The sequence below is a fragment of the Babylonia areolata genome, chromosome 13, assembly GCF_041734735.1.
Source record: "Babylonia areolata isolate BAREFJ2019XMU chromosome 13, ASM4173473v1, whole genome shotgun sequence".
Lineage (NCBI taxonomy): Eukaryota > Metazoa > Mollusca > Gastropoda > Neogastropoda > Buccinidae > Babylonia > Babylonia areolata.
The window spans coordinates 8040728-8067249 of NC_134888.1; the positions used below are offsets into that span (position 1 = coordinate 8040728).

The 26522-nt window shown below is 44.4% G+C and overlaps 1 protein-coding gene across 6 annotated transcripts in view; it reads left to right on the forward strand.

Moving 5' to 3' along the window:
- The first annotated feature begins 11886 nt into the window (after nucleotides 1-11886).
- Nucleotides 11887-26522, forward strand: part of LOC143288814 (ribosome biogenesis protein NOP53-like) — a 28704-nt gene continuing 14068 nt past the window's right edge. Inside the window, exons 1-7 of one of the 6 annotated variants that reach the window (XM_076597451.1) lie at nucleotides 11887-12082; nucleotides 15600-15734; nucleotides 16518-16594; nucleotides 17387-17465; nucleotides 19005-19144; nucleotides 21143-21207; nucleotides 26133-26228. In XM_076597451.1, coding sequence (XP_076453566.1) covers nucleotides 15610-15734; nucleotides 16518-16594; nucleotides 17387-17465; nucleotides 19005-19144; nucleotides 21143-21207; nucleotides 26133-26228 — 582 coding nt within the window. In that variant the 5' untranslated portion in view covers nucleotides 11887-12082; nucleotides 15600-15609. Of the gene's footprint in view, nucleotides 12083-13492; nucleotides 13703-15599; nucleotides 15735-16517; nucleotides 16595-17386; nucleotides 17466-19004; nucleotides 19145-21142; nucleotides 21208-26132; nucleotides 26229-26522 lie in introns of those variants that run through there. The other 5 variants (XM_076597450.1, XM_076597452.1, XM_076597453.1 and 2 more) reach the window with 5 other exon arrangements.

The following is a 26522-nucleotide window of genomic DNA, read 5'->3' on the forward strand; positions in this document are numbered from 1 at the left end:
TCACGGGCAAGCATTTCTGTGTATGTGATCGGAAGTAATTTTTAAATATTTTCATATTTTACTTGGATTTCATGTATTTTAATGTTAATGTACTAATTTTATTAGCGTGACATATGTTGTGTGCATGCATACGTTGTATGTGAGTGTGTGTGTGAATGAGTGTGTGCGTGTGTGTGTGCATGCGTGTGTGTGTGTGTGTGTGTGTGTGTGCATTTTACTTATATATAAGATTTATTCCCTTGATGTTTTTATTTATGTATTGTTGTACAATACCTTATGGTCTTAACGTGTGTGTGCGTGCGTGTGTGTGTGTGTGTGTGTGTGTGTGTGCATGTGTGTGTGTGCGTGCGCGCATGTCATTTTTAGTAATCTATACCCTTTTTTGTTGGATGTTTCCATTTGTTAATATTGTTGTGCAATACCCTATTGTCTTAACATGAGTATATCGTCAGCTATTGGGAATTCTTATTTGACAAGTTTTAATCTCTTCTTATGCTGCGCATGATGATTTTATGCCAGTGTTTACAACGAGCCTGTGATTGCACAACTTACTTTCCATGTGGATTAATAAAATGTTTTTGATTTGATTTGAAAACTCTCTTCCATCACAGCTGACAAAATCAAACTTGGCAGTACATCAGGAACCTCGGCGTTGTCCATGCAAAAATTTATCAGTCAGACATGTCAATCCTGCTACTGTCAATTGCGTCGCATCAGTTCCATTCGGAAATATCAGTCTGTCCACCGACGCAACATCTAGACTTGTCGTTTCTTTCATTCTCTTTCGCCTTGACTACTGTAACTCTCTATTGTCTGGTTTGCCTGCTTCATCCATTCAGTCCCTTCAGTGCATACAAAACTCTGCTGCTCGACTCGTCCTCAGAAAGAAAAGATCTGAGCACATCACTCCTGTTTTGCAACATCACTGGCTCCCTGTCTCACACAGAATAAAGTATATGATCAGCACTCTATGTTATAAATATATTCACAAATCTGCCCCTTCCTATCTTCAGTTGTGGCTGCCTTCACCTCTACACTCCATCTCGCTCTCTACGATCGGCTTCGGATCCACTCTGTTTACGCATACCCAGATTCAAACACTCCACTGTTGAACGCCGTTCTTTCTCTGTCTCTGGACCTTGTTTGTATTTGGAATGAACTTCCTATTTCGCTTCGTCAGGTCTCCGCACTCAGCTCTTTCAAGTCTGGCCTTAAAACCCACCTCTTCACAAGATAGCCTCCCCCACCCCCCTACCTTCTTCAATTTTAGAGTTATGCAATGAATGACTGATGTGAAAACGCTTTCATTTGTCTCTGCACAAGATTCACCGCTATATAAATACCATCATCATTATTATTGTAACAAAACCCTCACACAAATATGCCCACTGATGTCATTCATGGCCTGGCTTCGCTGACGAAGATCTAGGAAGGGCGTTGTCCACGTCTGATGCAGGCACGTTCATGGCTGACAAGGCCAATGCGGGAAAAGCAGAGTCGGCCGCAGCGGTTGCAAGGGAAAGTCTGGTCTGGGTTCGCGGCTGCAGCGTCGTGGTTCTTCCTCCTTCTGCGTTTGTCCTCAAGGCTGGCCCTGCGGTTGTTTTCGAAGGAGGAGACAGCTTGGTGGATGGTGCGTCGCCAGGTCTCTCGATCAGCGGCTACTGCGGACCACTGGCGATGGTCAATGTGACAGGCACCGAGAGCTTTCTTCAAGGAGTCTTTGTATCTCTTCTTGGGTGCTCCTCTGTCACGGTGGCCAGTGGACAGTTCGCCATACAGCGCGATCTTGGGCAGGCGGTGGTCCTCCATCCTGGACACGTGCCCTGCCCAACGTAGCTGGGTCTTTAGCAGCACTGCCTCGATGCTGATAGTCTTTGCCTGCTCCAGGACCTCGACATTTGTGATGTAGTCACTCCAGTGGATGCTGAGGATGTACACCACAGTATACAACAACACTGACAACAACAACAGTGTGTGTGTGTGTGTGTGTGTGTGCCATGTCTGTGTGTGTGTGTGTGCCGTGTGCCGTGTGTGTGTGTGTGTGTGTGTGTGTGTGTGTGTACAATTGACACTGACGGGCGTACTTGACTTTAAACATGTCCCTTTTGAACGGTCATACTGGTGAGCAAAGAGTCAAGCAATGCAAATCCGAACAACTAAAACGAAGAAATTCATCCTTTTTCTCATAGAGAGGCATAACCCCCCCCCCCCCCCCCCCCCCAAATCCCCCGGCCCCCCTCCTTCCCACCAAACTCAAACACCTATAACGACACACATCGCAGATTTTCCGTTGACCAGAAGAGCTCCTTGAGCGGATGTCCAAGAGTCATAAAGGGAGTTAACTCCTCGCACAGACACCTCAGTGCCGGCACATCACTTGCCGCCATGCACACGACGGTCTGCAAAATAACAAGCCGTGGTGGCAGAGATAACATCACTTTTGGGATTGTTTTGAGCAACAGGGGAATGTAGAAATGAGGCGAAGAGCGTTCAATATCATCAACTGAATATAAAATGAAAAAGAAATGAATAATAGATAAATGAATAAATAGATTGATAATTAACTTATGTTTAAATGATTGAATAAAAGAAGAAGAAAAGCAAAATACTTTGAACTGAATTGCTTTTCAAGTTGCACTTAACAACCATGGAGTGATATTCAGCCTCAGTATTTATTTTCAAGTGTATTTCGGTGCTGGCGGTAATTAACCATGGGGACATTTGTTTGTTTTAAAGGCTGCGGTTCTGTCACGGTAATAGTAGGCTGTTATTGTAGACCTGTTTGTTTATCTACTTATCTATCAATGTTTTTACTTTATGGCAGTGTCACAAACCAGGTTTATTTGTTTACTTTCCTATGGCAAATCATTTAAGCTGGTGTCACAAACCAGGTTTATTATTTTCACTTACCTATCAATTTATTTTTGACGGTGTCACAAACAAGGACCGGTCCACTCACAGTGAGTGCGCAAAGTCTGCATGTTGATAACACACACACACACACACACACACACACACACGACCCAGAATGGGAGGGGCCATTATTCATCACGTGGTGATTGAGTGACACCGCCCGTTCTACTTGGTCTGGGCATGCGCCAGGAAGGTGCTGCGCGCAGGAATACAGTGTTTCACACGAGCCGCAGCGGGGTGAAGTGGGGGCAAGGGAAAACACAACACACCTCTCTCCCCGACCCCACACACCCCGAGGTCAGCTACAGGCCAGCGAAATCATTGTCATTCATCCAGCTTGTCAGCTACTTTTTAGCCAGCCCACTGTGTGTTGACGAAAGAGAAAAAAAACACAACAACAAAAATCGAAACAACAAAAGTGTATGAGCTGTTGGTATGTACATGAGAACGTGCTCGAACTGTATACCATTATATATGTGACGAGACATAAAAATGTAAGATCGACAAAGAAATTTTGGGGATTCAGAAAAACAAAGTAAAGAATTGATCATGGTTTAGTTCCCTGCTCCCTTTTTTCAGTTTAGTTATTTTTTTCAAAATATGTACCAGTCCTGCTTACCAATAAGGCAGAAACATCATGACGAAGATTCAACGCGCACTCTCTCACTGCTTATTATCCATCTCAGTGAAACAGATTTGCCGTACTGTAACCTTTTGAACTGATTAGATTTGCCACTGTTTATTATAAAACGTACAGACCAGCTTGCCACATTTTCACCCCTCCTATGGTTTAGCATGTCGTGTTTGTTTTTTTATTTTTTTTTTTATTTTTTTTTTTAGTTGTTTTTTTGTTGTTGTTGTTTTGTTTTGTTTTTTGTTTGATTGTTTGTTTGTTTTTTTGTTTGTTTGTTTGTTTTTTCAAGTTGTTTGTTGGTTGTTGTTTTTTCGGTTTTTCTTTTTAATCAGTTATCCATCTCAGTGAAACATATTTGTTATATTTCAGCCCCTTTGGTTAGTTACATATGTCATTGTTTATCATCCAGCCTACACATTTCGGCTACTGCCATATTTTCATCACTTTGGTAAATGTAAACCTGGCGGTGACGACACAAAGGATGGTGATAAAGCAGACACTGAGGCCATGTGCCTGTGCCTGTCTCTGTCAATGAACTGCGCAGTGTGTGGTTTGTATTTCCTGTGCGCTGAGTGTTTGGACAGCTACAGCTGCGCCCTGTGCTGTCTGCACTGAACACACCTTTGTTGTTGTGGCTCACAGGCCGGCACACACACACACACACACACACACACACACACACACACACACCACACACACACACACACACACACACACACACCACACACACACACACACACACACACACACACCACACACACACACACACACCGTCCTCATTTTCCTATCCATGTAATGGGTATATGTATATCTGCAGATATCTGTCTGTCAGTCTGTCTCCAAAGCTTTTAAGACTGAACACGCTTTGTTACTTTTCATGTGCACAAGGCCCAGACTGTTTTTCAAAGATCTGTGAAGCAAAGTCAAGCAAAGAACTGTATTGAAAATAAGCTTTGAAGATGGACAAATTATTATCTGTTTCCACTGTCCATCCTGAAGAATTGTCAAATGTCTTCTCTGATTTTTTTTTCTGCTCAAAGAATATTAATCTTAAGAACTTGATTCACAGTCAGTTGTGTCACATGACTGGGATAATAATTTCAGGATGTTCCTTTTGCTGTATCAGAGAAAGATGGAGTGTTCAACAAGTCTGCTCCAAAGACATGCGACCTGACGCCCTTCCCACACCATTACTGTTGGAGCATTTGGATGTTGTTTTGCCTGCTCGAACAGAAATTATAAATGATTATCTTGATTTCTCATGTCTTCCCTGATGTATACAAAACTGTGGATGTTTAGCCCATGATAAAGAAAGCCACTCTGAAACACAATGATCTCAGCCGGCATTGATCGATTCGCACCTGTCCATGATCACTGTTGACGTGTGGATGCAGGTGATTCAACATAGTGTGAATAGTTACCTGACCACTGTTGACGTTTGATGCAGGTGATTCATCACAGTGTGAACAGTTACCTGACCACTGTTGACGTGTGATGCAGGTGATTCGACACAGTGTGAACAGTTACCTGACCACTGTTGACGTGTGATGCAGGTGATTGAAGACATTGTAAACAGTTACCTGACCACTGTTGACGTGTGATGCAGGTGATTGAAGACATTGTAAACAGTTACCTGACGACTGTTGACGTGTAATGCAGGTGATTGAAGACAATGTGAACAGTTACCTGACCACTGTTGACGTGTAATGCAGGTGATTGAAGACAGTGTGAACAGTTACCTGATCACTGTTGACATGTGATGCAGGTGATTGAAGACAGTGTGAACAGTTACCTGACCACTGTTGACGTGTGATGCAGGTGATTGAAGACAGTGTGAACAGTTACCTGACGACTGTTGACGTGTGATGCAGGTGATTGAAGACAGTGTAAACAGTTACCTGATCACTGTTGACGTGTGATGCAGGTGATTGAAGACATTGTGAACAGTTACCTGACCACTGTTGACGCGTAATGCAGGTGATTGAAGACAGTGTGAACAGTTACCTGATCACTGTTGACGTGTGATGCAGGTGATTGAAGACAGTGTGAACAGTTACCTGACGACAGTTGACGTGTGATGCAGGTGATTGAAGACAGTGTAAACAGTTACCTGACGACTGTTGACGTGTGATGCAGGTGATTGAAGACAGTGTGAACAGTTGCCTGATCACTGTTGACGTGTGATGCAGGTGATTGAAGACAGTGTGAACAGTTACCTGACGACTGTTGACGTGTGATGCAGGTGATTGAAGACAATGTGAACAGTTACCTGATCACTGTTGACGTGTGATGCAGGTGATTGAAGACAGTGTGAACAGTTACCTGACCACTGTTGACGTGTGATGCAGGTGATTCGACACAATGTGAACAGTTACCTGATCACTGTTGACATGTGATGCAGGTGATTGAAGACAGTGTGAACAATTACCTGACCACTGTTGACGTGTGATGCAGGTGATTGAAGACAGTGTGAACAGTTACCTGACCACTGTTGACGTGTGATGCAGGTGATTGAAGACAGTGTGAACAGTTACCTGACCACTGTTGACGTGTGATGCAGGTGATTGAAGACAGTTTGAACAGTTACCTGACCACTGTTGACGTGTGATGCAGGTGATTGAAGACAGTGTGAACAGTTACCTGACCACTGTTGACGTGTGATGCAGGTGATTGAAGACAATGTGAACAGTTACCTGACCACTGTTGACGTGTGATGCAGGTGATTGAAGACAATGTGAACAGTTGCCTGATCATTGTTGACGTGTGATGCAGGTGATTGAAGACAGTGTTAACAGTTACCTGACCACTGTTGACGTGTGATGCAGGTGATTGAAGACATTGTAAACAGTTACCTGATCACTGTTGACGTGTGATGCAGGTGATTGAAGACAGTGTTAACACTTACCTGACCACTGTTGACGTGTGATGCAGGTGATTCGACACAGTGTGAACAGTTACCTGACGACTGTTGACGTGTGATGCAGGTGATTCGACACAGTGCGAACAGTTACCTGATCACTGTTGACATGTGATGCAGGTGATTGAAGACAGTGTTAACACTTACCTGACCACTGTTGACGTGTGATGCAGGTGATTCGACACAGTGTGAACAGTTACCTGACCACTGTTGACATGTGATGCAGGTGATTGAAGACAGTGTTAACACTTACCTGATCACTGTTGACGTGTGATGCAGGTGATTGAAGACAGTGTGAACAATTACCTGACGACTGTTGACGTGTAATGCAGGTGATTTAAGACAGTGTGAACAGTTACCTGATCACTGTTGACGTGTGATGCAGGTGATTGAAGACAGTGTTAACACTTACCTGACCACTGTTGACGTGTGATGCAGGTGATTGAAGACAGTGTAAACAGTTACCTGACCACTGTTGACGTGTGATGCAGGTGATTGAAGACAATGTGAACAGTTACCTGACCACTGTTGACGTGTGATGCAGGTGATTCGACACAATGTGAACAGTTACCTGATCACTGTTGACATGTGATGCAGGTGATTGAAGACAGTGTGAACAATTACCTGACGACTTTTGACGTTTGATGCAGGTGATTGAAGACAGTATAAACAGTTACCAGACGACTGTTGACGTGTGATGCAGGTGATTGAAGACAGTGTAATGAGTTACCTAACCACTGTCGACGTGTGATGCAGGTGATTCGACACAGTGTGAACAGTTACCTGATCACTGTTGACGTGTGATGCAGGTGATTCGACACAGTGTGAACAGTTACCTGACCACTGTTGACGTGTGATGCAGGTAACTCAACACAGTGTAAATTTTCCCCTCTGTGGTAGCGTGTGTGACATGCACGCTAAGAACCCGTCTGTGTCCTTTACCTCATAGTCTTCAGGTGTGTCTATGTCCTCTATCTCAACGTCCACAGGTGTCTGTGTCCTTTATCTCATGGTACACATGTGTCTGTGTCCTTTATCTCACAAACCACAGGTGTGTCTGTCCTTTACCTCACAGACCACAGGTGTATCTTTGTCCTTTATCTTGCAGTCTAAGGTGTGTCTGTGTCCTTTATCCCAAAGTCTACAGGTGTATCTGTGTCCTTTATCTCACAGTCTAAGGTGTGTCTCTGTCCTTTACTTCACATTCAACAGGTGTGTCTGTGTCCTTTATCTCACAGTCCACAGGTGTGTCTGTGTACTTTATCTCACAGTCGACAGGTGTGTCCGTGTCCTTTACCTCACAGTCGACAGGTGTGTCTGTGTCCTTTACCTCACAGTCGACAGGTGTGTCCGTGTCCTTTACCTCACAGTCGACAGGTGTGTCTGTGTCCTTTATCTCACAGTCCACAGGTGTGTCTGTGTACTTTATCTCACAGTCGACAGGTGTGTCCGTGTCCTTTACCTTACAGTCGACAGGTGTGTCTGTGTCCTTTACCTCACAGTCGACAGGTGTGTCCGTGTCCTTTACATCACAGTCGACAGGTGTGTCTCTGTCCTTTATCTCACATTCGACAGGTGTGTCTGTGTACTTTATTTCACAGTCGACAGGTGTGTCCGTGTCCTTTACCTCACAGTCGACAGGTGTGTCTCTGTCCTTTACCTCACAGTCGACAGGTGTGTCCGTGTCCTTTACCTCACAGTCGACAGGTGTGTCTGTGTCCTTTACCTCACAGTCGACAGGTGTGTCCGTGTCCTTTATCTCACAGTCGACAGGTGTGTCTGTGTCCTTTACCTCACAGTCGACAGGTGTGTCCGTGTCCTTTATCTCACAGTCGACAGGTGTGTCTGTGTCCTTTACCTCACATTCGACAGGTGTGTCTGTGTACTTTATCTCACAGTCCACAGGTGTGTCTGTGTACTTTATCTCACAGTCGACAGGTGTGTCCGTGTCCTTTACCTCACAGTCGACAGGTGTGTCTGTGTACTTTATCTCACAGTCTAAGGTGTGTCTGTGTCCTTTACCTCACAGTCGACAGGTGTGTCTCTGTCCTTTACCTCACATTCGACAGGTGTGTCCGTGTCCTTTACCTCACAGTCGACAGGTGTGTCTGTGTCCTTTATCTCACAGTCTATGGTGTTTCTGTGTCCTTTATCTCACAGTCCACAGGTGTGTCTGTGTCCTTTATCTCACAGTCTAAGGTGTGTCTGTGTCCTTTATCTCACAGTCCACAGGTGTGTCTGTGTCCTTTATCTCACAGTCCACAGGTGTGTCTGTGTCCTTTATCTCACAGTCCACAGGTGTGTCTGTGTCCTTTATCTCACAGTCCACAGGTGTGTCTGTGTCCTTTATCTCACAGTCCACAGGTGTGTCTGTGTCCTTTATCTCACAGTCCACAGGTGTGTCTGTGTCCTTTATCTCACAGTCTAAGGTGTGCCTGTGTCCTTTATCTCACAGTCCACAGGTGTGTCTGTGTCCTTTACCTCACAGTCGACAGGTGTGTCTGTGTCTTTTATCTCACAGTCTACAGGTGTGCCTGTGTCCTTTATCTCACAGTCTAAGCTGTGTCTGTGTCTTTTATCTCACAGTCCACAGGTGTGTTTGTGTCCTTTATCTCACAGTCGACAGGTGTGTTTGTGTCCTTTATCTCACAGTCTAAGGTGTGTCTGTGTCCTTTATCTCACAGTCGACAGGTGTGTCTGTGTCCTTTATCTCACAGTCGACAGGTGTATCTGTGTCCTTTATCTCACAGTCTACAGGTGTATCTGTGTCCTTTATCTCACAGTCTACAGGTGTGTTTGTGTCCTTTGTCTCGCAGTTCGCAGTTGTGTGTCGGAGTCTGTAGTTATCAGTCCACTGAAGTGGCCCGTGCACGCGTTTACGTACATGGACAAGTGCCTTTTCAAGTGCACGCGTACTCGCGACAAATCGCCTTGCGCGCGCAGATGGCACACACACACTTACATACCAACATACATACACATCACAAACAGATGCACACACACACTTGCATACGTATGCATATGTGTGTGCCGTGCCACTGGTGTGTGTGTCGGTGTGTGTGTGTGTGTGTGTGTGTGTGTGCGCGCGTGCGTGCGTGCCCGCGTGAGTGTGAAGATTTCTGGTCAACTGGTTGCCTTTTGGACATAATAACTATTAAGGCCATGTTTCGGAAAATGTCGAGAAATGAAAAACTGACGACAGGGGAGTTAATTACTTGGCACGTCTTATCATGTGTGATAAGACCATTCTGCAGGGCACCCACTGAGATACATATACTGTATATATATGTCTACGAGGGCACCGTACCAGGCAGTAGGAAGAGAGTGGGGCAAAAGAAAACTGTGGCAGGACAACATCAATGAACGGACAGACCTGAATTTCCCAGATTCACAGAGAACTGCGAGAGACAGGAACCGATGGAGAGAACAGGTCTGGAAATCATCCGCGGTGCCCCGACGACCCTCCACTGGGTCATGGGATAGGTGAAGGTGAAGGTCATGTGTGACTGTCCCTGGACAGGTGCCCCGTCCACACAGCACTGACATCGTTGGTCACTTGGAGCTGGGGTGGATCTGGGGGGAAATGGGAAATGTGAACCGTTGACGATAGTCAATTAGTGAGTTGAACTTGACCCTGACTCGGGGTCAAAAGGTCAAGGAAACGGCTGCAGCATGTTTACCTGGATTTGATCAAAGACACTTTAATTGACTGCATGGGATGAGATTTTGTGTTTCAGTGGATCGGAAACATGGACATGTAGAACGTCTGGATATATGTAGAATCTCTGGACATGGTCAAATAACAACAATTTCTGCTTCAGTTTATAATTTGCCTGCATGCATCATGTGCATGATTATCATCTACACTTTGTGTGTGTGTTGGTTTTTGTGTGTATGTGCATGTGCGTGCATGTTTGCATGAGTATTAGTTCGTGCACTCGTGCATGTTTCTGTATGTATTTTGTTGTGAGTTCGTGCCACATGTATGTCTTGTTATGCGCGCGCGCACGAGTGTGTGTGTGTGTGTGTGTGTGTGTGTGTGTGTAAGCGCTCACATATGAATGTGAAACAATTTCATTCTACTGTATCTTTATATCTTTCTGTTTTTCTCTGACTAGCACGTGAAGTGACAGCCTGTTTCACATCACGTGCAGACGGCAGCAGCACAAGCGGCGATCTGTTGCTTCACAGCCCACACAGCGGCACAGGCCAATCCATATTGCAACGCCAGTGTGTGTGTGTGTGTGTGTGTGTGTGTTGTAGGTGCACTATATGTATGTACAGCGGCCTGCCTGTCACCTGTCGTCACTGTCCCCGGCCTTGTCAGGGGCTGGGGACGGGAGGGCGGGGAGGGAGGGGGGCGGTGAGGGGGGAGGGGGGTGCGGATGTGGGGGGGGGGGTAGTTGGGTGAGGAAAGGGGGGGATCAAACAGCGGACTGACACACTGACCTGTTTTCTGACTGGCTGGCTCCCTGCGAGGTGGTGTATGGTGTGTGGGGGATGGGGGAGGGGGTACTTTTGTGTGTGTGTGTGTGTGTGTGTGTGGTGTGTGGAGGGCGTGTGGCGGGTGGGGGAGGGGGTACTGGTGTGTGGTTGTGTGGACCAGCAGGGCTCCATGCAGGTGTTGTGAGGCCGGGAGAGGAGCCATGCCTGGCTTGTGTTGAGGCTGATAATGGATCAGGTGGCCCGGCTCCACTGCTGTTCACAGGTGTCAGGGGGTGGGGGTGGGGGTGGGAGGGCGGATGGGAAGGGGGTATGGGGGGAAGGGGAGTGGGAGAAGGAGGGGTGATGGTTGGTGTGTGTGTGTGTGTGTGTGTGTGTGTGTGTGTGGGGGGTGGGGGGGGGGGGGTTGATGTACACACACTGACATTGCCGTGGGGGGCCCACACACAGAGTCCTGCTGAACTGGTCTCCAGATAAAAAGTCACTCATGTGATCAAACACCAGCTTTGTTTCGAGCGCATGCGTATGTGCCAGAGCACTAGGGCGCCATGTGTGTGTGTGTGTGTGTGTGTGTGTGTGTGTGTGTGTTTGTGCGCGCGTGCCAGTGCGTGCGTGCTTGCGTACATGCGTGCGTGCGACTTTTTTTATATATTAAAAAACATTTTTTTTACTAGCACATGCGCATGTGCCAGAGCACTTGGGCGGCACTGTGTGTGTTAGTGTGTGTGTGTGTGTGTGTGTGTGTGTGTGTGTGTGTGTGTGTGTGTGTGTGTGTGTGTGTGTGTGTGTGTGTGTGTGTGTGTGTGTTAGTGTGTGTGTGTGTGTGTGTGTGTGTGTGTGTGTGTGTGTGTGTTTCTCGCCCGCGCGTGCCGGCCGGGTGCGTGCGTGCTTGCGTACGTGCGTGCGTGCCTGTGTGTGTGCCTGCGTGTGTGCCTGCCGGCCGATCACCAGTGTGTCTGTGTGTGTGTCGGCGCGCGTTCATGAGTTCGTGCCGGTGCGCATACTGATATACCTACATGAACACGTACTCATGTATTCGCTTTTGACGGTGTTACTGATGTACGGCATGCACTGATCACTGTCAGTGTGCGCGCGTTTGCGCATGCCGCGGCGGTAAGCTGTGCGCATGTGAATCATGATGACAGTGTGGACTGACGTGCATCAGCGGCACTGAGGTGAGTGCCAGTGCGGCTGTTGCTACACACACACACACACACACACACACACACACACACTGACACTCACACACCGGCCGACACACTGGCACACACACACACTACACTCTCTCCCTCCGGCCGTCTCTCTCTCTCTCTCTCTCTCTCTCTCTCAGTCTCTCTGTCTTCATGAATACGGACAGAAGCGATGACTATGTACGCTGGATGAATATCAAAAGTATATAATTATGAAATATATAGATCTGAGTATCAGCCGAGTGCACGTAACACACCCACTCAGGCCTGACTGAGCGTGTTGGGGTACGCTGCTGGTCAGGTATCTATCTAGCAGATGTGTATATATAGGTGAGACCAGAAATCGAACTAAGACCCTTACGGACACTGACGTATTGACACTGAGCTGACTGAGCATCTTAACCACCCCGAGTCTGCTATCATCCTCACGTTGAACGTCACTGTAAAACCGTGAACCAACCAAACAGATGACACTATAAAAGCCAAACGGTAATCCCTCCATAAGGTATTCACCAGATGTGCTGTGGATGCTTAAATCGATCATATTGATGGCGCACTAGCTGTATCTTCAGTATTCACATTCATTTTCAGCACAGTCGTGTCGTGTTCGATTGATGGACCGGTGCAAGAATAAGGGAGGTAACTGATAAAACGTTTGGCGAAAGAAAAAGGCAGCATGTCCGCATTTCTGTTGTTGATCCATCAATGAAAAACATTGATTGGCATCAAAATTTGACTTACCAAAGCGTCAGTGTGACAAAAAGGCTGATGAATATACAACCCCTATTGTCTTCTCATGAAAAAGCGCACCGCGTAATCATGAATACTATTATACACGGCTGAGTATTCGGCCGATTGCAAATCACGGCCGGTTCAGTCTACGCAGTGAGAAAAAACTCATAAAGCACATGTACAACAGATACAACAACAAGATGTCTTACGTTATCAACAAAAATTGCATTCTAACACTGAAATCAACCATTCCCGTGACCACCAAACGAATTCGGAGTAGGGAGCATCACGGTGGTGGCCGGCCGGGGGTCGGCCGATGCAGGCCGGCCCGGGGGGTGGGTGGCCCGGACAAGTTTTTCTTCAGTTATGTCTATAAAATGTGTGTGTGTGTGTGTGTGTGTGTGTGTGTGTGTGTGTGTGTGTGTGTGTGTGTGTGTGAATCAAGAGCGGAGTGGTTGTGTTTCAACTGAAGTGACGGCTGTAAAACCAGCGGTTTCAGTTCCTTTTCAGTGCTTCGGTTTGGAAAAAAAGAAAACAACAACCCTTAATGTTGTCGATCGATGGGTACTACCACGGACTTATAAGTAGATTATGAATAATCGTAATTTATATGTCTGTAGGGTGCAACATGTGACTAAGAATGTAACACCGGAAACAACAACGATCGTTGAGTGGGTTTTGCAGCTGTAGTCTCTGACCAAAAGCTTCTTGGTTCTGCGGAAGCTCAATTGCATAACTTCCGGTTTTCTCACACGTGTGAAACAGGTAAAGAACACCAAGATTATTTGTTTAGTTTCTTATTTTGGTTTTGATTGCTGTCTGACCGCCCCTGTCTTTAGATTTTGTGTTACAAAGCCGTCTTCATATGTCAAGGTAAAACACTTGTTCAATCTTCAGGTTTTCTGATTCAAAACCTTTATATTTTTCAAGGTCTAAAGAACCAGTCCATTCTTAAGATTTTCTGACAGTTTTTAGCCTACCACAGTATCTCTATCACTGGTATCACTATCACACAAGATTCACGGTAAGTTTATGACGTTTTCCTAGTATTATTATTATTGCTTGTGTGATGATAATGAATGAAGTTCGTCGAATATTAGGGTGCCGTCAGTGAAGAATCTGCTGACGGCTGAACAGAACAGACTTACCATGTCAGATGTATCATATGTTTCACGGTGCCTATCTGTATTAGTATGTATATCCCCTCCACCTCCACCACAGCTCCCTCTCCAGTCATTTCCTCATTCATACTCTCCCCTCCCCCAGTCTCTGTATCTGCCACTCAATCATTATTTTACCACTTTTGTAACTTTGAACACATTGTGAAACAGACGCTGTACAGTGTAAGTAAATAAGTTGTAGCTGTTGAACAAACACAACATGAATTGTTATAATATACTGTAGAAACAGAGAAGAAATGACAGAGCTGACTCTGTGGTTGTCATACAGATAGTAGAAATTTCAGTTGTAATTGAATCAGTACTTGTCCATTCTCAAAAAATTTACAGCTTTCAGAGTTTCTGGCCATTGTGAAAAAAGTGAAGTGTTTTCCTGTACATAAGTACATTAGAATAATTATTTTGATGATATGTTCATATATAAATGGTTGTCATAACATGGTTGGAACATTTCCAGCGGGGCAGTTTGTGTTTTAAGTTGCTTCCCCCCCTCCCATTCACACACACAGCTGTTGTGGGAGAGGGTGACTGTGTGACTGATCCAGGGAGAAGTTGATACTAAATTTATCTTTGATCAGGCTGACTGTCACACCCCCACAGTTTGTATCATCCTTCCCCACTCTCACCTTACCTCCTCCCTTCTCTTTCCTTGTGACATTATGTGTTAGACATGTTGTCACAGAGTCAGGGTGTATACATGTATATATACACAAGTGGGTTGAATTTGTGAAGAAGAACAGAAGTGAATGTGTCAATCATTCACTCAGCATCACCAATGTAAGTTAAGATTTGTTACTTTTTTTTTTTTCAAACAGTTGGGAGTGAGTGTTGTAGTTTGCAATTAGTATGCATACAGAAAGAAGGTGGCAGAATGGTTAAGATGCTCAGCTGCAAATATAGAGTCTGTGAGGGTGTAGGTTTGAATTGTGCCCTCACCCTTTCTCCCAAATTTGACTGGAAAATCAATCTGAGCATCTAGTCATTCAGATGAGATGATAAACTGAGGTCCCGTGTGCAACACACAGTCGGCGCACTGAAAACATGGCAACAAGAGTATTGTCCACTGGCAAAATTCTGTAGAATAAATCCATGCTGATAGGTACACAAATGTAAGCATGCACTCAAGGCCTGACAAAGTGTGTTGGGTTATGCTGCTGGTCAGGCATCTGCCTAGCAGATGTGGTGTAGCATATAGGTATAATATGGATGTGTCCGAATGAAGTCCTTGAGAAACTGAAACTGATGCACAGTTTGTTGGAAGGGATAAAACTAGTGTGAGTGTGTGCATTATCTCTTCTGTCCCATTTACCTGTGATCCATCCTCCTTAGATTTCTCATCACTCTTCTGTTTTCCCCTTTTGCATGATAATAACAATAACAATAATAATAAAAACAGGAGATTTGTTGGCTACAGGTTTTTCTGTAGTGAAATGATCATCAGTGTTAGGCATCATCAGACAGTGACTGAGTCAGTCAGTGTGTGTGTGTGTGTGTGTGTGTGTGTGTGTGTGTGTGTGTGTGTGTGTCAAATAGTGTCAATTTCAGTGTGTGACTCGAGTCCATGAATTATATGATGTGTGTGGGATGGTTAGAAACAGAAGGATGGACGGTCCAAAGTTCTCCAAAAGAAGGAAGCTGGGGAAGAATAAGAAGAAGTCGTGGCGAGGAATCGACATCACCGAAACAGAAGACTTCCTGGAGGATCAGCGCTTTCAGCAGAGAACCACGTGAGTGGCACACTGCTTACAAATTAATCCTATGTATGTTAGTATATGTAGATCAACAATTTTGTCATGAGACAATATCATCAGCTTTACAAATTAATCCTATGTGTGTTAGTATATTTATGTAGATCAACAATTTTGTCATGAGACAGTATCATCAGCCTTACAAATTAATCCCATATATGTTTATTGTTAGTATATCTATGTGGATCAACAATTTTGTCATGAGACAGTATCATCAGCCTTACAAATTAATCCTATGTATCTTAGTATATATATGTAGATCAACACTTTTGTCATGAGACAGTATCATCAGCCAAGGAAGATTGTGATCTTTCTTTATTTGTCACTAGAATTACTGACAGATATGAAATATAGCTATCAGATGATTATAAAATTCCAGATTTTTCAAAGAAATTTGCTGTCTATACTTAATATAAAAAAAGGAAGCTGTTTTGTCTGAACAGTTTCAAAAGTATGATGTGAAATGTTTTGAAGCTAGTGTTTGTGTACTGTGATATCAACAGATGGCATTTTACTGTCACAAGCTTTGGGCAGGAAGTATTAATATTAAACATATTCATTAATCATTTTTATATTGTAATATTAATAGGTGAAATGTTTCAAAGTATTAATATTGAACATATTCAATTATTCATTGAACATTTTTATATTGGAATGATACCAACAATTGATATTTTTCACTGTAACAAGCTGTGGGCAGTTAGCATTGAACACACTCACTGCACAAGATGAATGAACTTGATGTGCATTTGTTGTGTGCAGAGGACTGGTTGCAGAAAAAACAAACGATCAGCTGTTCATTGTAGAAAGGAAACGAGCAGGCGTATCCGCCCAGGAAGGTGAGTGCTGTACAGCAGTGTATGATTCATCCAAAACATTGATTGGCCCAAGCCTGCTCTCCAGACAGATCCTGCCTGGTTTCATTGATACACAAATCCAAGACAGAAACTTTCCCTGTGTCATTATCTTAGTTTCTTCACTCTCACAACCCTTCTCAGCCACACAGGTCTGCTTCAAGATGTCTGACTGTTGCCTGGCCAACAGACATTTAAACTAAGTGATTCAAGATGTCTGACTGTTGCCTGGCCAACAGACATTTAAACTAAGTGATTCAATATGTCTGACTGTTACCAGGCCAGCAGACATTTAAACTAATGGTTTCAAGATGTCTGACTGTTGCCAGGCCAACAGACATTTAAACAAAGTGATTCAATATGTCTGACTGTTGCCAGGCCAACAGACATTTAAACTAATGGTTTCAAGATGTCTGACTGTTACCAGGCCAGCAGACATTTAAACTAATGGTTTCAAGATGTCTGACTGTTGCCAGGCCAACAGACATTTAAACAAAGTGATTCAATATGTCTGACTGTTGCCAGGCCAACAGACATTTAAACTAAGTGATTCAAGATGTCTGACTGCTGTTGCCAGGCCAACAGACGTTTAAATAAAGTGGAATGTGGAAAATATGGAAATTGGTATGCCCCTCATGTAAATCAAGTCAGTTCAGTTTCATTGTGATATACATATGTATGATTCCTATCTCTTTCTCCTTCTGATGAGATTTGCATGTGTTTCTTTTCCTTTATATATTGCAGCATTCACAGTCTTTGTTTTCTCTTATTTTTCAGCTCCCAAGAAAAAAGCCAAGAAAGACCTGAACTGTTACTCTAATTTGGTAAACCGTTCCAGAATAGAATGTCCAAGAAAGTAAGTCTGTTGCATGTATGTTTTATCAACTGTTGTGAAAGGGAAAACAAAACATTTTGACTCTTAATTCCATTTTACAAACACAGAGCACCCTAAAAAGTGTTTCTGAGAAAGAAAAAAGCGAAAACACTGTTGAAATGTAATCCACATTGACAGGAGTGTTTGTTTATATGCTTGTAACAAATTATATCCAAAGTAATTAATGTTGAGGTCAGATAAAACAAGACCTGTCTGTAAGTGAAGTTTGAAATAATGTTTAGTCAGGTGATCTGTTGTTGTTCATGGCTGACGGATAGTCGTGATGGTGGAATGGATTTGACTGTAGGATGATAACCTGACAAGACAATGCTAGTGATAGTGAGACCAGGATTGATCTGTCTGTTTTGTAGGATGTTCATGGATGAATGTGTCAGGTATCTCAGTATATATTTACAGAGTCATGACACATACAATGGGACGTCCATGGGTTAATGTGTCAAGTTACACTGTATAATTATATCGACAGTGTTAGGATAATCTAGCAAAAGTAAACACATAAGTGATCACAAATTAAGGTTTAGAACCATGCTGGACACAGTTTGTAGTTAGCATGAATTGTTTTGAAGTGTTGTGCCTCAAGTGATGACAAGTGCAGTGTATGTCTGTGTGTGTTGTAGTGTTGTGCCTCAAGTGATGACAAGTGCAGTGTATGTCTGTCATTGTGTTGTAGTGTTGTGCCTCAAGTGATGACAAGTGCAGTGTATGTCTGTCAGTGTGTTGTAGTGTTGTGCCTCAAGTGATGACAAGTGCAGTGTATGTCTGTGAGTGTGTTGTAGTGTTGTGCCTCAAGTGATGACAAGTGCAGTGTATGTCTGTCAGTGTGTTGTAGTGTTGTGCCTCAAGTGATGACAAGTGCAGTGTATGTCTGTCATTGTGTTGTAGTGTTGTGCCTCATGTGATGACAAGTGCAGTATATGTCTGTCATTGTGTGGTAGTGTTGTGCCTCAAGTGATAACAAGTGCAGTGTATGTCTGTCATTGTGTTGTAGTGTTGTGCCTCAAGTGATGACAAGTGCAGTGTATGTCTGTGTGTTGTAGTGTTGTGCCTCAAGTGATGACAAGTGCAGTGTATGTCTGTCAGTGTGTTGTAGTGTTGTGCCTCAGGTGATAACAAGTGCAGTGTATGTCTGTCATTGTGTTGTAGTGTTGTGCCTCAAGTGATGACAAGTGCAGTGTATGTCTTGTCAGTGTGTTGTAGTGTTGTGCCTCAAGTGATGACAAGTGCAGTGTATGTCTGTCATTGTGTTGTAGTGTTGTGCCTCAAGTGATGACAAGTGCAGTGTATGTCTGTGTGTGTTGTAGTGTTGTGCCTCAAGTGATGACAAGTGCAGTGTATGTCTGTGTGTGTTGTAGTGTTGTGCCTCAAGTGATGACAAGTGCAGTGTATGTCTGTGTGTGTTGTAGTGTTGTGCCTCAAGTGATGACAAGTGCAGTGTATGTCTGTGTGTGTTGTAGTGTTGTGCCTCAAGTGATGACAAGTGCAGTGTATGTCTGTGTGTAGAGAGTACCCCACAGCAGAAGAGTACAGTCTACGCTCACTGAGGGCCTTTTCCAACAAAGTGGACTCCTGTAAAAAGACTACAACATCCATCAGAGAAAAACAACACACAGACAGCGGAGAGGCCTTGGATCTGTGGGGGGGTAAGTCATGGAGAGGTGGAGATGTGTGAGGGGTAAGTCATGGAGAGTTGGAGATGTGTGAGGGGTAAGTCAGGGTAAGTTGGGGAGAGGTGATGTGTGAGGGGTAAGTCAGGGAGAGATGGAGATGTGTGAGGGGTAAGTCAGTGTAAGTGAGGGAGAGGTGGAGATGTGTGAGGGTAAGTCAAGTTAAGTCAGGGAGAGTTGGATATGTGTGAGAGGTAAGTCCAGTGTAAGTCAGGGAGAGTTGGAGATGTGTGAGGGTAAGTCAGGGAGAGGTGGACATGTGTGAGGGTAAGTCAGGGTAAGTCATGGAGAGTTGGAGATGTGTGAGGGGTAAGTCATGGAGAGGTGGAGATGTGTGAGGGGTAAGTCATGGAGAGTTGGAGATGTGTGAGGGGTAAGTCAGGGTAAGTCATGGAGAGTTGGAGATGTGTGAGGGGTAAGTCAGGGTAAGTCATGGAGAGTTGGAGATGTGTGAGGGGTAAGTCAGGGTAAGTCATGGAGAGGTGGAGATGTGTGAGGGGTAAGTCAGGGTAAGTCATGGAGAGTTGGAGATATGTGAGGGGTAAGTCAAGGTAAGTTGGGGAGAGGTGATGTGTGAGGGGTAAGTCAGGGTAAGTCAGGGAGAGGTGGAGGTGAGTGAGGGGTAAGTCAGGGAGAGGTGATGTGTGAGGGATGTCAGGGAGAGGTGGAGATGTGTGAGGGATAAGTCAGGGAGAGGTGGAGATGTGTGAGGGGTAAGTCAGGGAGAGGTGGAGATGTGTGAGGGGTAAGTCAGGGAGAGGTGGAGATGTGTGAGGGTAACCTATGGAGAGGTGGAGATGTGTGAGAGGTAAGTCAGTGTAAGTCAGGGAGAGGTGGAGATGTGTGAGGGGTAAGTCAGTGTAAGTCAGGGAGAGGTGGAGGTGTGTGAGGGGTAAGTCAGCGTAAGTCAGGGAGAGGTGGAGGTGTGTGAGGGTTAAGTCAGGGAGAGGTGGAGATGTGTGAGGGTAACCTATGGAGAGGTGGAGATGTGTGAGGGGTAAGTCAGAGTAAGTCTGGGAGAGGTGGATATGTCTGAGGGGTAAGTCAGGGAGAGGTGGAGATGTCTGAGGGGTAAGTCAGGGTAAGTCAGGGAGAGGTGGAGGTGTGTGAGGGGTAAGTCAGGGAGAGTTGGATATGTGTGAGAGGTAAGTCAGTGTAAGTCAGGGAGAGTTGGAGATGTGTGAGGGGTAAGTCAGGGAGAGTTGGAGATGTGTGAGGGGTAAGTCAGTGTAAGTCAGGGAGAGGTGGAGATGTGTGAGGGGTAAGTCAGGGAGAGGTGGAGATGTGTGAGAGGTAAGTCAGTGTAAGTCAGGGAGAGGTGGAGATGTGTGAGGGGTAAGTCAGGGAGAGGTGGAGATGTGTGAGGGGTAAGTCAGTGTAAGTCAGGGAGAGGTGGAGATGTGTGAGGGGTAAGTCAGGGAGAGGTGGAGATGTGTGAGAGGTAAGTCAGTGTAAGTCAGAGAGAGGTGGAGATGTGTGAGGGGTAAGTCAGGGAGAGGTGGAGATGTGTGAGAGGTAAGTCAGTGTAAGTCAGGGAGAGGTGGAGATGTGTGAGAGGTAAGTCAGTGTAAGTCAGAGAGAGGTGAGATGTGTGAGGGGTAAGTCAGGGAGAGGTGGAGATGTGTGAGGTGTAAGTCAGTGTAAGTCAGGGAGAGGTGGAGATGTGTGAGGGGTAAGTCAGTGTAAGTCAGGGAGAGGTGGAGATGTGTGAGGGGTAAGTCAGGGAGAGGTGGGGATTTGTGAGGGGTAAGTCAGGGAGAGGTGGAGGTGTTTTGTATGTGTGTATGTTGGAGGGTAAATGCAGTGTTAATGTTGTCTCAGGCACACACACACACACACACACACACAAACGCAAACACACACATACACACACACACAGACATACACACACACACACACACACACATACACACACATATATAATATGAAGCTGAAACAGATCCATCTGAATGATATGACATATTTCTGTTTCAGAAGAGAAGACTGAAACGGAAGGTGATGATTTCTTCAATGAAGTCACAAAACGGAAACGAGTCAAGGTATTTCAGAGACTGACCAAGAGTTGGTCACATTTCCCCATTCTGAAACTGACTTACTTCATTGGCTGATTCCAAAACAAGGCTGTCCTTATATTGAAAAACAACAACACAACAGCACTTTACTTCATTGAGGTTGTCCAAATTAAGACAGTCCTTTTATTTTAAAAAAGCAAAAAAACAAAACAAAAAAAACTTGTTTCAATGGGTTTGTCCAAAGTAAGAGAGTCCTTTAATTAAAAAACAAAACAAAACAAAACAAAAAAGCACATGCCTTTAGGCTTGTCCAAATTAACCATTTCAGTGCCAGAGAATTTTATTTAAAAAAAAAAAAAAAAGTGCTCTCCCCTTGCCAGGCAGTTTTGAGGATTCGGGGGTAATAAAAAAAAAAATAAAAAAAAATTCTAGCACAAAAGCTATGGGCGATACAGAAAGAAAATGTTTTTGTGAAGGAATATGAGTGTAGATTCTGCTTCTGGGCTTTCCCCCCCAATAAGTTTGATTGTAGGTAACTGTTCAGGCATGTAAAGTCAAGATAATAATTTTTGTGCAACTAAAAAGTCTATTTCCACCTCTACATAATGACAGCCATAAAGAAAAGAAACAAAACAGCTAGAAATAACATGCCTATTGTCAGATTATACCTGCAGAAGAAATTAAAACGGGCTATAAGTTTATAAAAACAGCTCGTGTAGACATGTAAGTAAATCACTGTCCCAACAATGACAAAGGTGGGTAACGTCAGCGTAAAAGGTCAATCACTGTCTCAGAAACTGAGCTGGCAAGCTTTTTGACAGCAAACAAGTTGCATGTGGGCCGATTAAAGTGTCTGCTGCGCATCCAGCTTGCCACCTCTTCAAACAAGTCAAACATCTGATCTGATTCAGCGAAAAAAAAGCGTGAAAAACAAAAAGCATGTGTTTCATGGCCAGTGCAGGTTCAGGCACTGCATTTCGTGAAAATCATGGGGCATTGGTGGTTGTCCAGTTCCTACAGTCTGCTTTGAAATGTGAGTACACTCTTCCCAAAAGCCACGCTCCCTTGATTACATCTGGCTGGCATTCGACCTATCGTCTTACATCACTTCTCTCCCTCTCCTCCCCTTCTTCCAATGCTCGTTGCACGTATTTTGTCAGGCATAGCTTGTTGTTCAAAAATACTGTCTGAATGGATAGACGGACTGTATTACCATCAAATGGGCTTTCAGTTTCATCACTGTCATTGTCAATCTCCTTCGTTTTCAAACCAATCATCAGACAAGAGAGATCCTTATCCATTGCGAAAGCTGTCCATAATCACAAGCAGAGCTTTCAGAATTGTGTAAATCTGCTGACTGTGACTATTTGCTTTACTGGACACAGTTTTCAGTGCATTTTTTGCACATGATGTGACCCCCTTTTCCACGTGTGTATCACGTGGTCAGTTAGCAAATTATTATTGAGTAGAAAGGGGTCTTTTACCTCGTGTATGTTCATTTAAATAGTATCTTTATAATCCAGACACATCAAACTAACTGTTCAGAGTCTGTTTATGTGAATTGAACCAAAGGAAATAAAGGAAAAATCAGAACATATGCAGGACGTCAGTGGACGTCTCATAGGCACTATGGCAATATTTTTTGTAGGACGTCAGCTGACGTCTTATAGGCACTCTACTATTTAATACATTCCTTTTATAAAAAATACACCTTAATTTTGGGCTTGTCCAAATCAAGGCAGTCCTTTAAAGAAAAAAGCCCCAAAAAAACTTATTTTATTGGGTGTGTCCAAATAGAAAAGTCCTTTTTATGAAAATACACTTTGCTGCAAGTGTCCAAATCAATACAGTCCTTTTATAAAAATGCACTTTACGTGACTGGATGTGTCCAGTTAAGGCAGTCCTTTTATATAACAAAATACAAAGTACTTCATTGGTTGTATCCAAATCAAAGCTATCCTTGAAAAAAAATGATGATATATGGTCTGCTTTGAACATCGTGTGATGATGGTGGTAAATGACATTCATAGATTGTGACTGCATTGGTTTCCACATCCTTTGTGAAGTTCGACATTATATAGATTTAGAGTCTTGTTTTTACTCAGTGTTTTTGTTTGCTTTTGTATAAAGGTAATTGTTGCTTTATGGTTATGCAAGTCATGAAAGATTAAAGTGCGTATGAGTTTGCATGTGGGTGTGAGGGAAAGGTAGAATCTGTGTTTACCAAAAGGCATTCCTTGAATGATTGTTCTTGTGACGGATGCATCATTATTCTGTATACAACACATCAAATGAATATAACTGTTTGTGCAGACTCCCCAACTCATCAAACTATGATAACTGTGTGTGCAGACTCCCCAACACATCAAACGATGCATGATAACTGTGTGTGCACACTCCCCAACACATCAAACTATGATAACTGTGTGTGCACACTCCCCAACACATCAAACGATGCATGATAACTGTGTGTGCAGACTCCCCAACACATCAAACGATGCATGATAACTGTGTGTGCAGACCCCCCAACACATCAAACAGTGCATGATAACTGTGTGTGCAGACTCCCCAACACATCAAACGCTGCATGATAACTGTGTGTGCAGACTCCCCAACACATCAAACGCTGCATGATAACTGTGTGTGCAGACTCCCCAACACATCAAACGCTGCATGATAACTGTGTGTGCAGACTCCCCAACACATCAAACAGTGCATGATAACTGTGTGTGCACAATCCCCAACACATCAAACGCTGCATGATAACTGTGTGTGCAGACTCCCCAACACATCAAACAGTGCATGATAACTGTGTGTGCACAATCCCCAACACATCAAACGCTGCATGATAACTGTGTGTACAGACTCCCCAACACATCAAACTATGATAACTGTGTGTGCACAATCCCCAACACATCAAAAGATGCATGATAACTGTGTATGCAGACCCATGATAACTGTGTGTGCAGACTCCCCAACACATCAAACGATGCATGATAACTGTGTATGCAGACCCATGATAACTGTGTGTGCACACTCCCCAACACATCAAAAGATGCATGATAACTGTGTGTGCACACTCCCCAACACATCAAAAGATGCATGATAACTGTGTATGCAGACCCATGATAACTGTGTGTGCAGACTCCCCAACACATCAAACGATGCATGATAACTGTGTGTGCAGACCCCCCAACACATCAAACGATGCATGATAACTGTGTGTGCAGACCCCCCAACACATCAAACAGTGCATGATAACTGTGTGTGCAGACCCCCCAACACATCAAACAGTGCATGATAACTGTGTGTGCACACTCCCCAACACATCAAACAGTGCATGATAACTGTGTGTGCAGACCCCCCAACACATCAAACTATGATAACTGTGTGTGCACACTCCCCAACACATCAAACGCTGCATGATAACTGTGTGTGCACACTCCCCAACACATCAAACGCTGCATGATAACTGTGTGTGCACACTCCCCAACACATCAAACGATGCATGATAACTGTGTGTGCACACTCCCCAACACATCAAACGATGCATGATAACTATGTGTGTGCAGACTCCCCAACACATCAAACGATGCATGATGACTGTGTGTGCACACTCCCCAACACATCAAATGCTGCATGATAACTGTGTGTGCAGACTCCCCAACACATCAAACGATGCATGATAACTGTGTGTGCAGACTCCCCAACACATCAAACGATGCATGATAACTGTGTGTGCACACTCCCCAACACATCAAACGATGCATGATAACTGTGTGTGCACACTCCCCAACACATCAAAAGATGCATGATAACTGTGTGTGCAGACTCCCCAACACATCAAAAGATGCATGATAACTGTGTGTGCAGACTCCCCAACACATCAAAAGATGCATGATAACTGTGTGTGCAGACTCCCCAACACATCAAAAGATGCATGATAACTGTGTGTGCACACTCCCCAACACATCAAACGATGCATGATAACTATGTGTGTGTGTGCACACTCCCCAACACATCAAACGATGCATGATAACTGTGTGTGCACACTCCCAAACACATCAAACGATGAATGATAACTGTGTGTGCAGACTCCCCAACACATCAAACTATGATAACTGTGTGTGCACACTCCCCAACACATCAAACGATGCATGATAACTGTGTGTGCAGACTCCCCAACACATCAAACGATGCATGATAACTGTGTGTGCACACTCCCCAACACATCAAACGATGCATGATAACTGTGTGTGCAGACTCCCCAACACATCAAACGATGCATGATAACTGTGTGTGCAGACTCACCAACACATCAAACTATGATAACTGTGTGTGCAGACTCCCCAACACATCAAATGATGCATGATAACTATGTGTGTGCAGACTCCCCAACGCATCAAACGATGCATGATAACTGTGTGTGCAGACTCACCAACACATCAAACTATGATAACTGTGTGTGCAGACTCCCCAACACATCAAATGATGCATGATAACTGTGTGTGCAGACTCCCCAACGCATCAAACGATGCATGATAACTATGTGTGTGTGCAGACTCCCCAACGCATCAAACGATGCATGATAACTGTATGTGCAGACCCCCCAACACATCAAACAGTACATGATAACTCTGTGTGTGTGCAGACTCCCCAACACATCAAACGATGCATGATAACTGTGTGTGCACACTCCCCAACACATCAAACGATGCATGATAACTATGTGTGTGTGCAGACCCCCCAACACATCAAACAATGCATGATAACTGTGTGTGCAGACTCCCCAACACATCAAACGATGCATGATAACTGTGTGTGCAGACCCCCCAACACATCAAACGATGATAACTGTGTGTGCAGACTCCCCAACACATCAAACGATGCATGATAACTGTGTGTGCAGACCCCCCAACACATCAAACGATGCATGATAACTGTGTGTGCAGACCCCCCAACACATCAAAAGGAAGTGCAGTGCCAGACCTGCAGTGGAGGTTCCACATGCCGGTGCCTCAGTGAACCCTGCGTATGATGATCATCAGGTTTGTGGGGGAGGTGGGGGTTTGTCTGGGTGGGTGGGTGTCTGGGTGGGTGTGTCTGTGTCTGTGTGCATGCTTGTGTGTGTGTGAGTAATGTAATGTCATTATATGTAATGTAGATGTAATGTAAATGTCGGGAATAGTAATGTAAATGTCAGAATTAGCAACAATACTGTCTGTCAGGACCAGTAATGTCAGTGTCATGACCAGTAATGTCAGTGTCAGGACCAGTAACGTCAGTGTCAGGACCAGTAACATCAGTGTCAGGACCAGTAGTGTCAGTGTCAGGACCAGTGT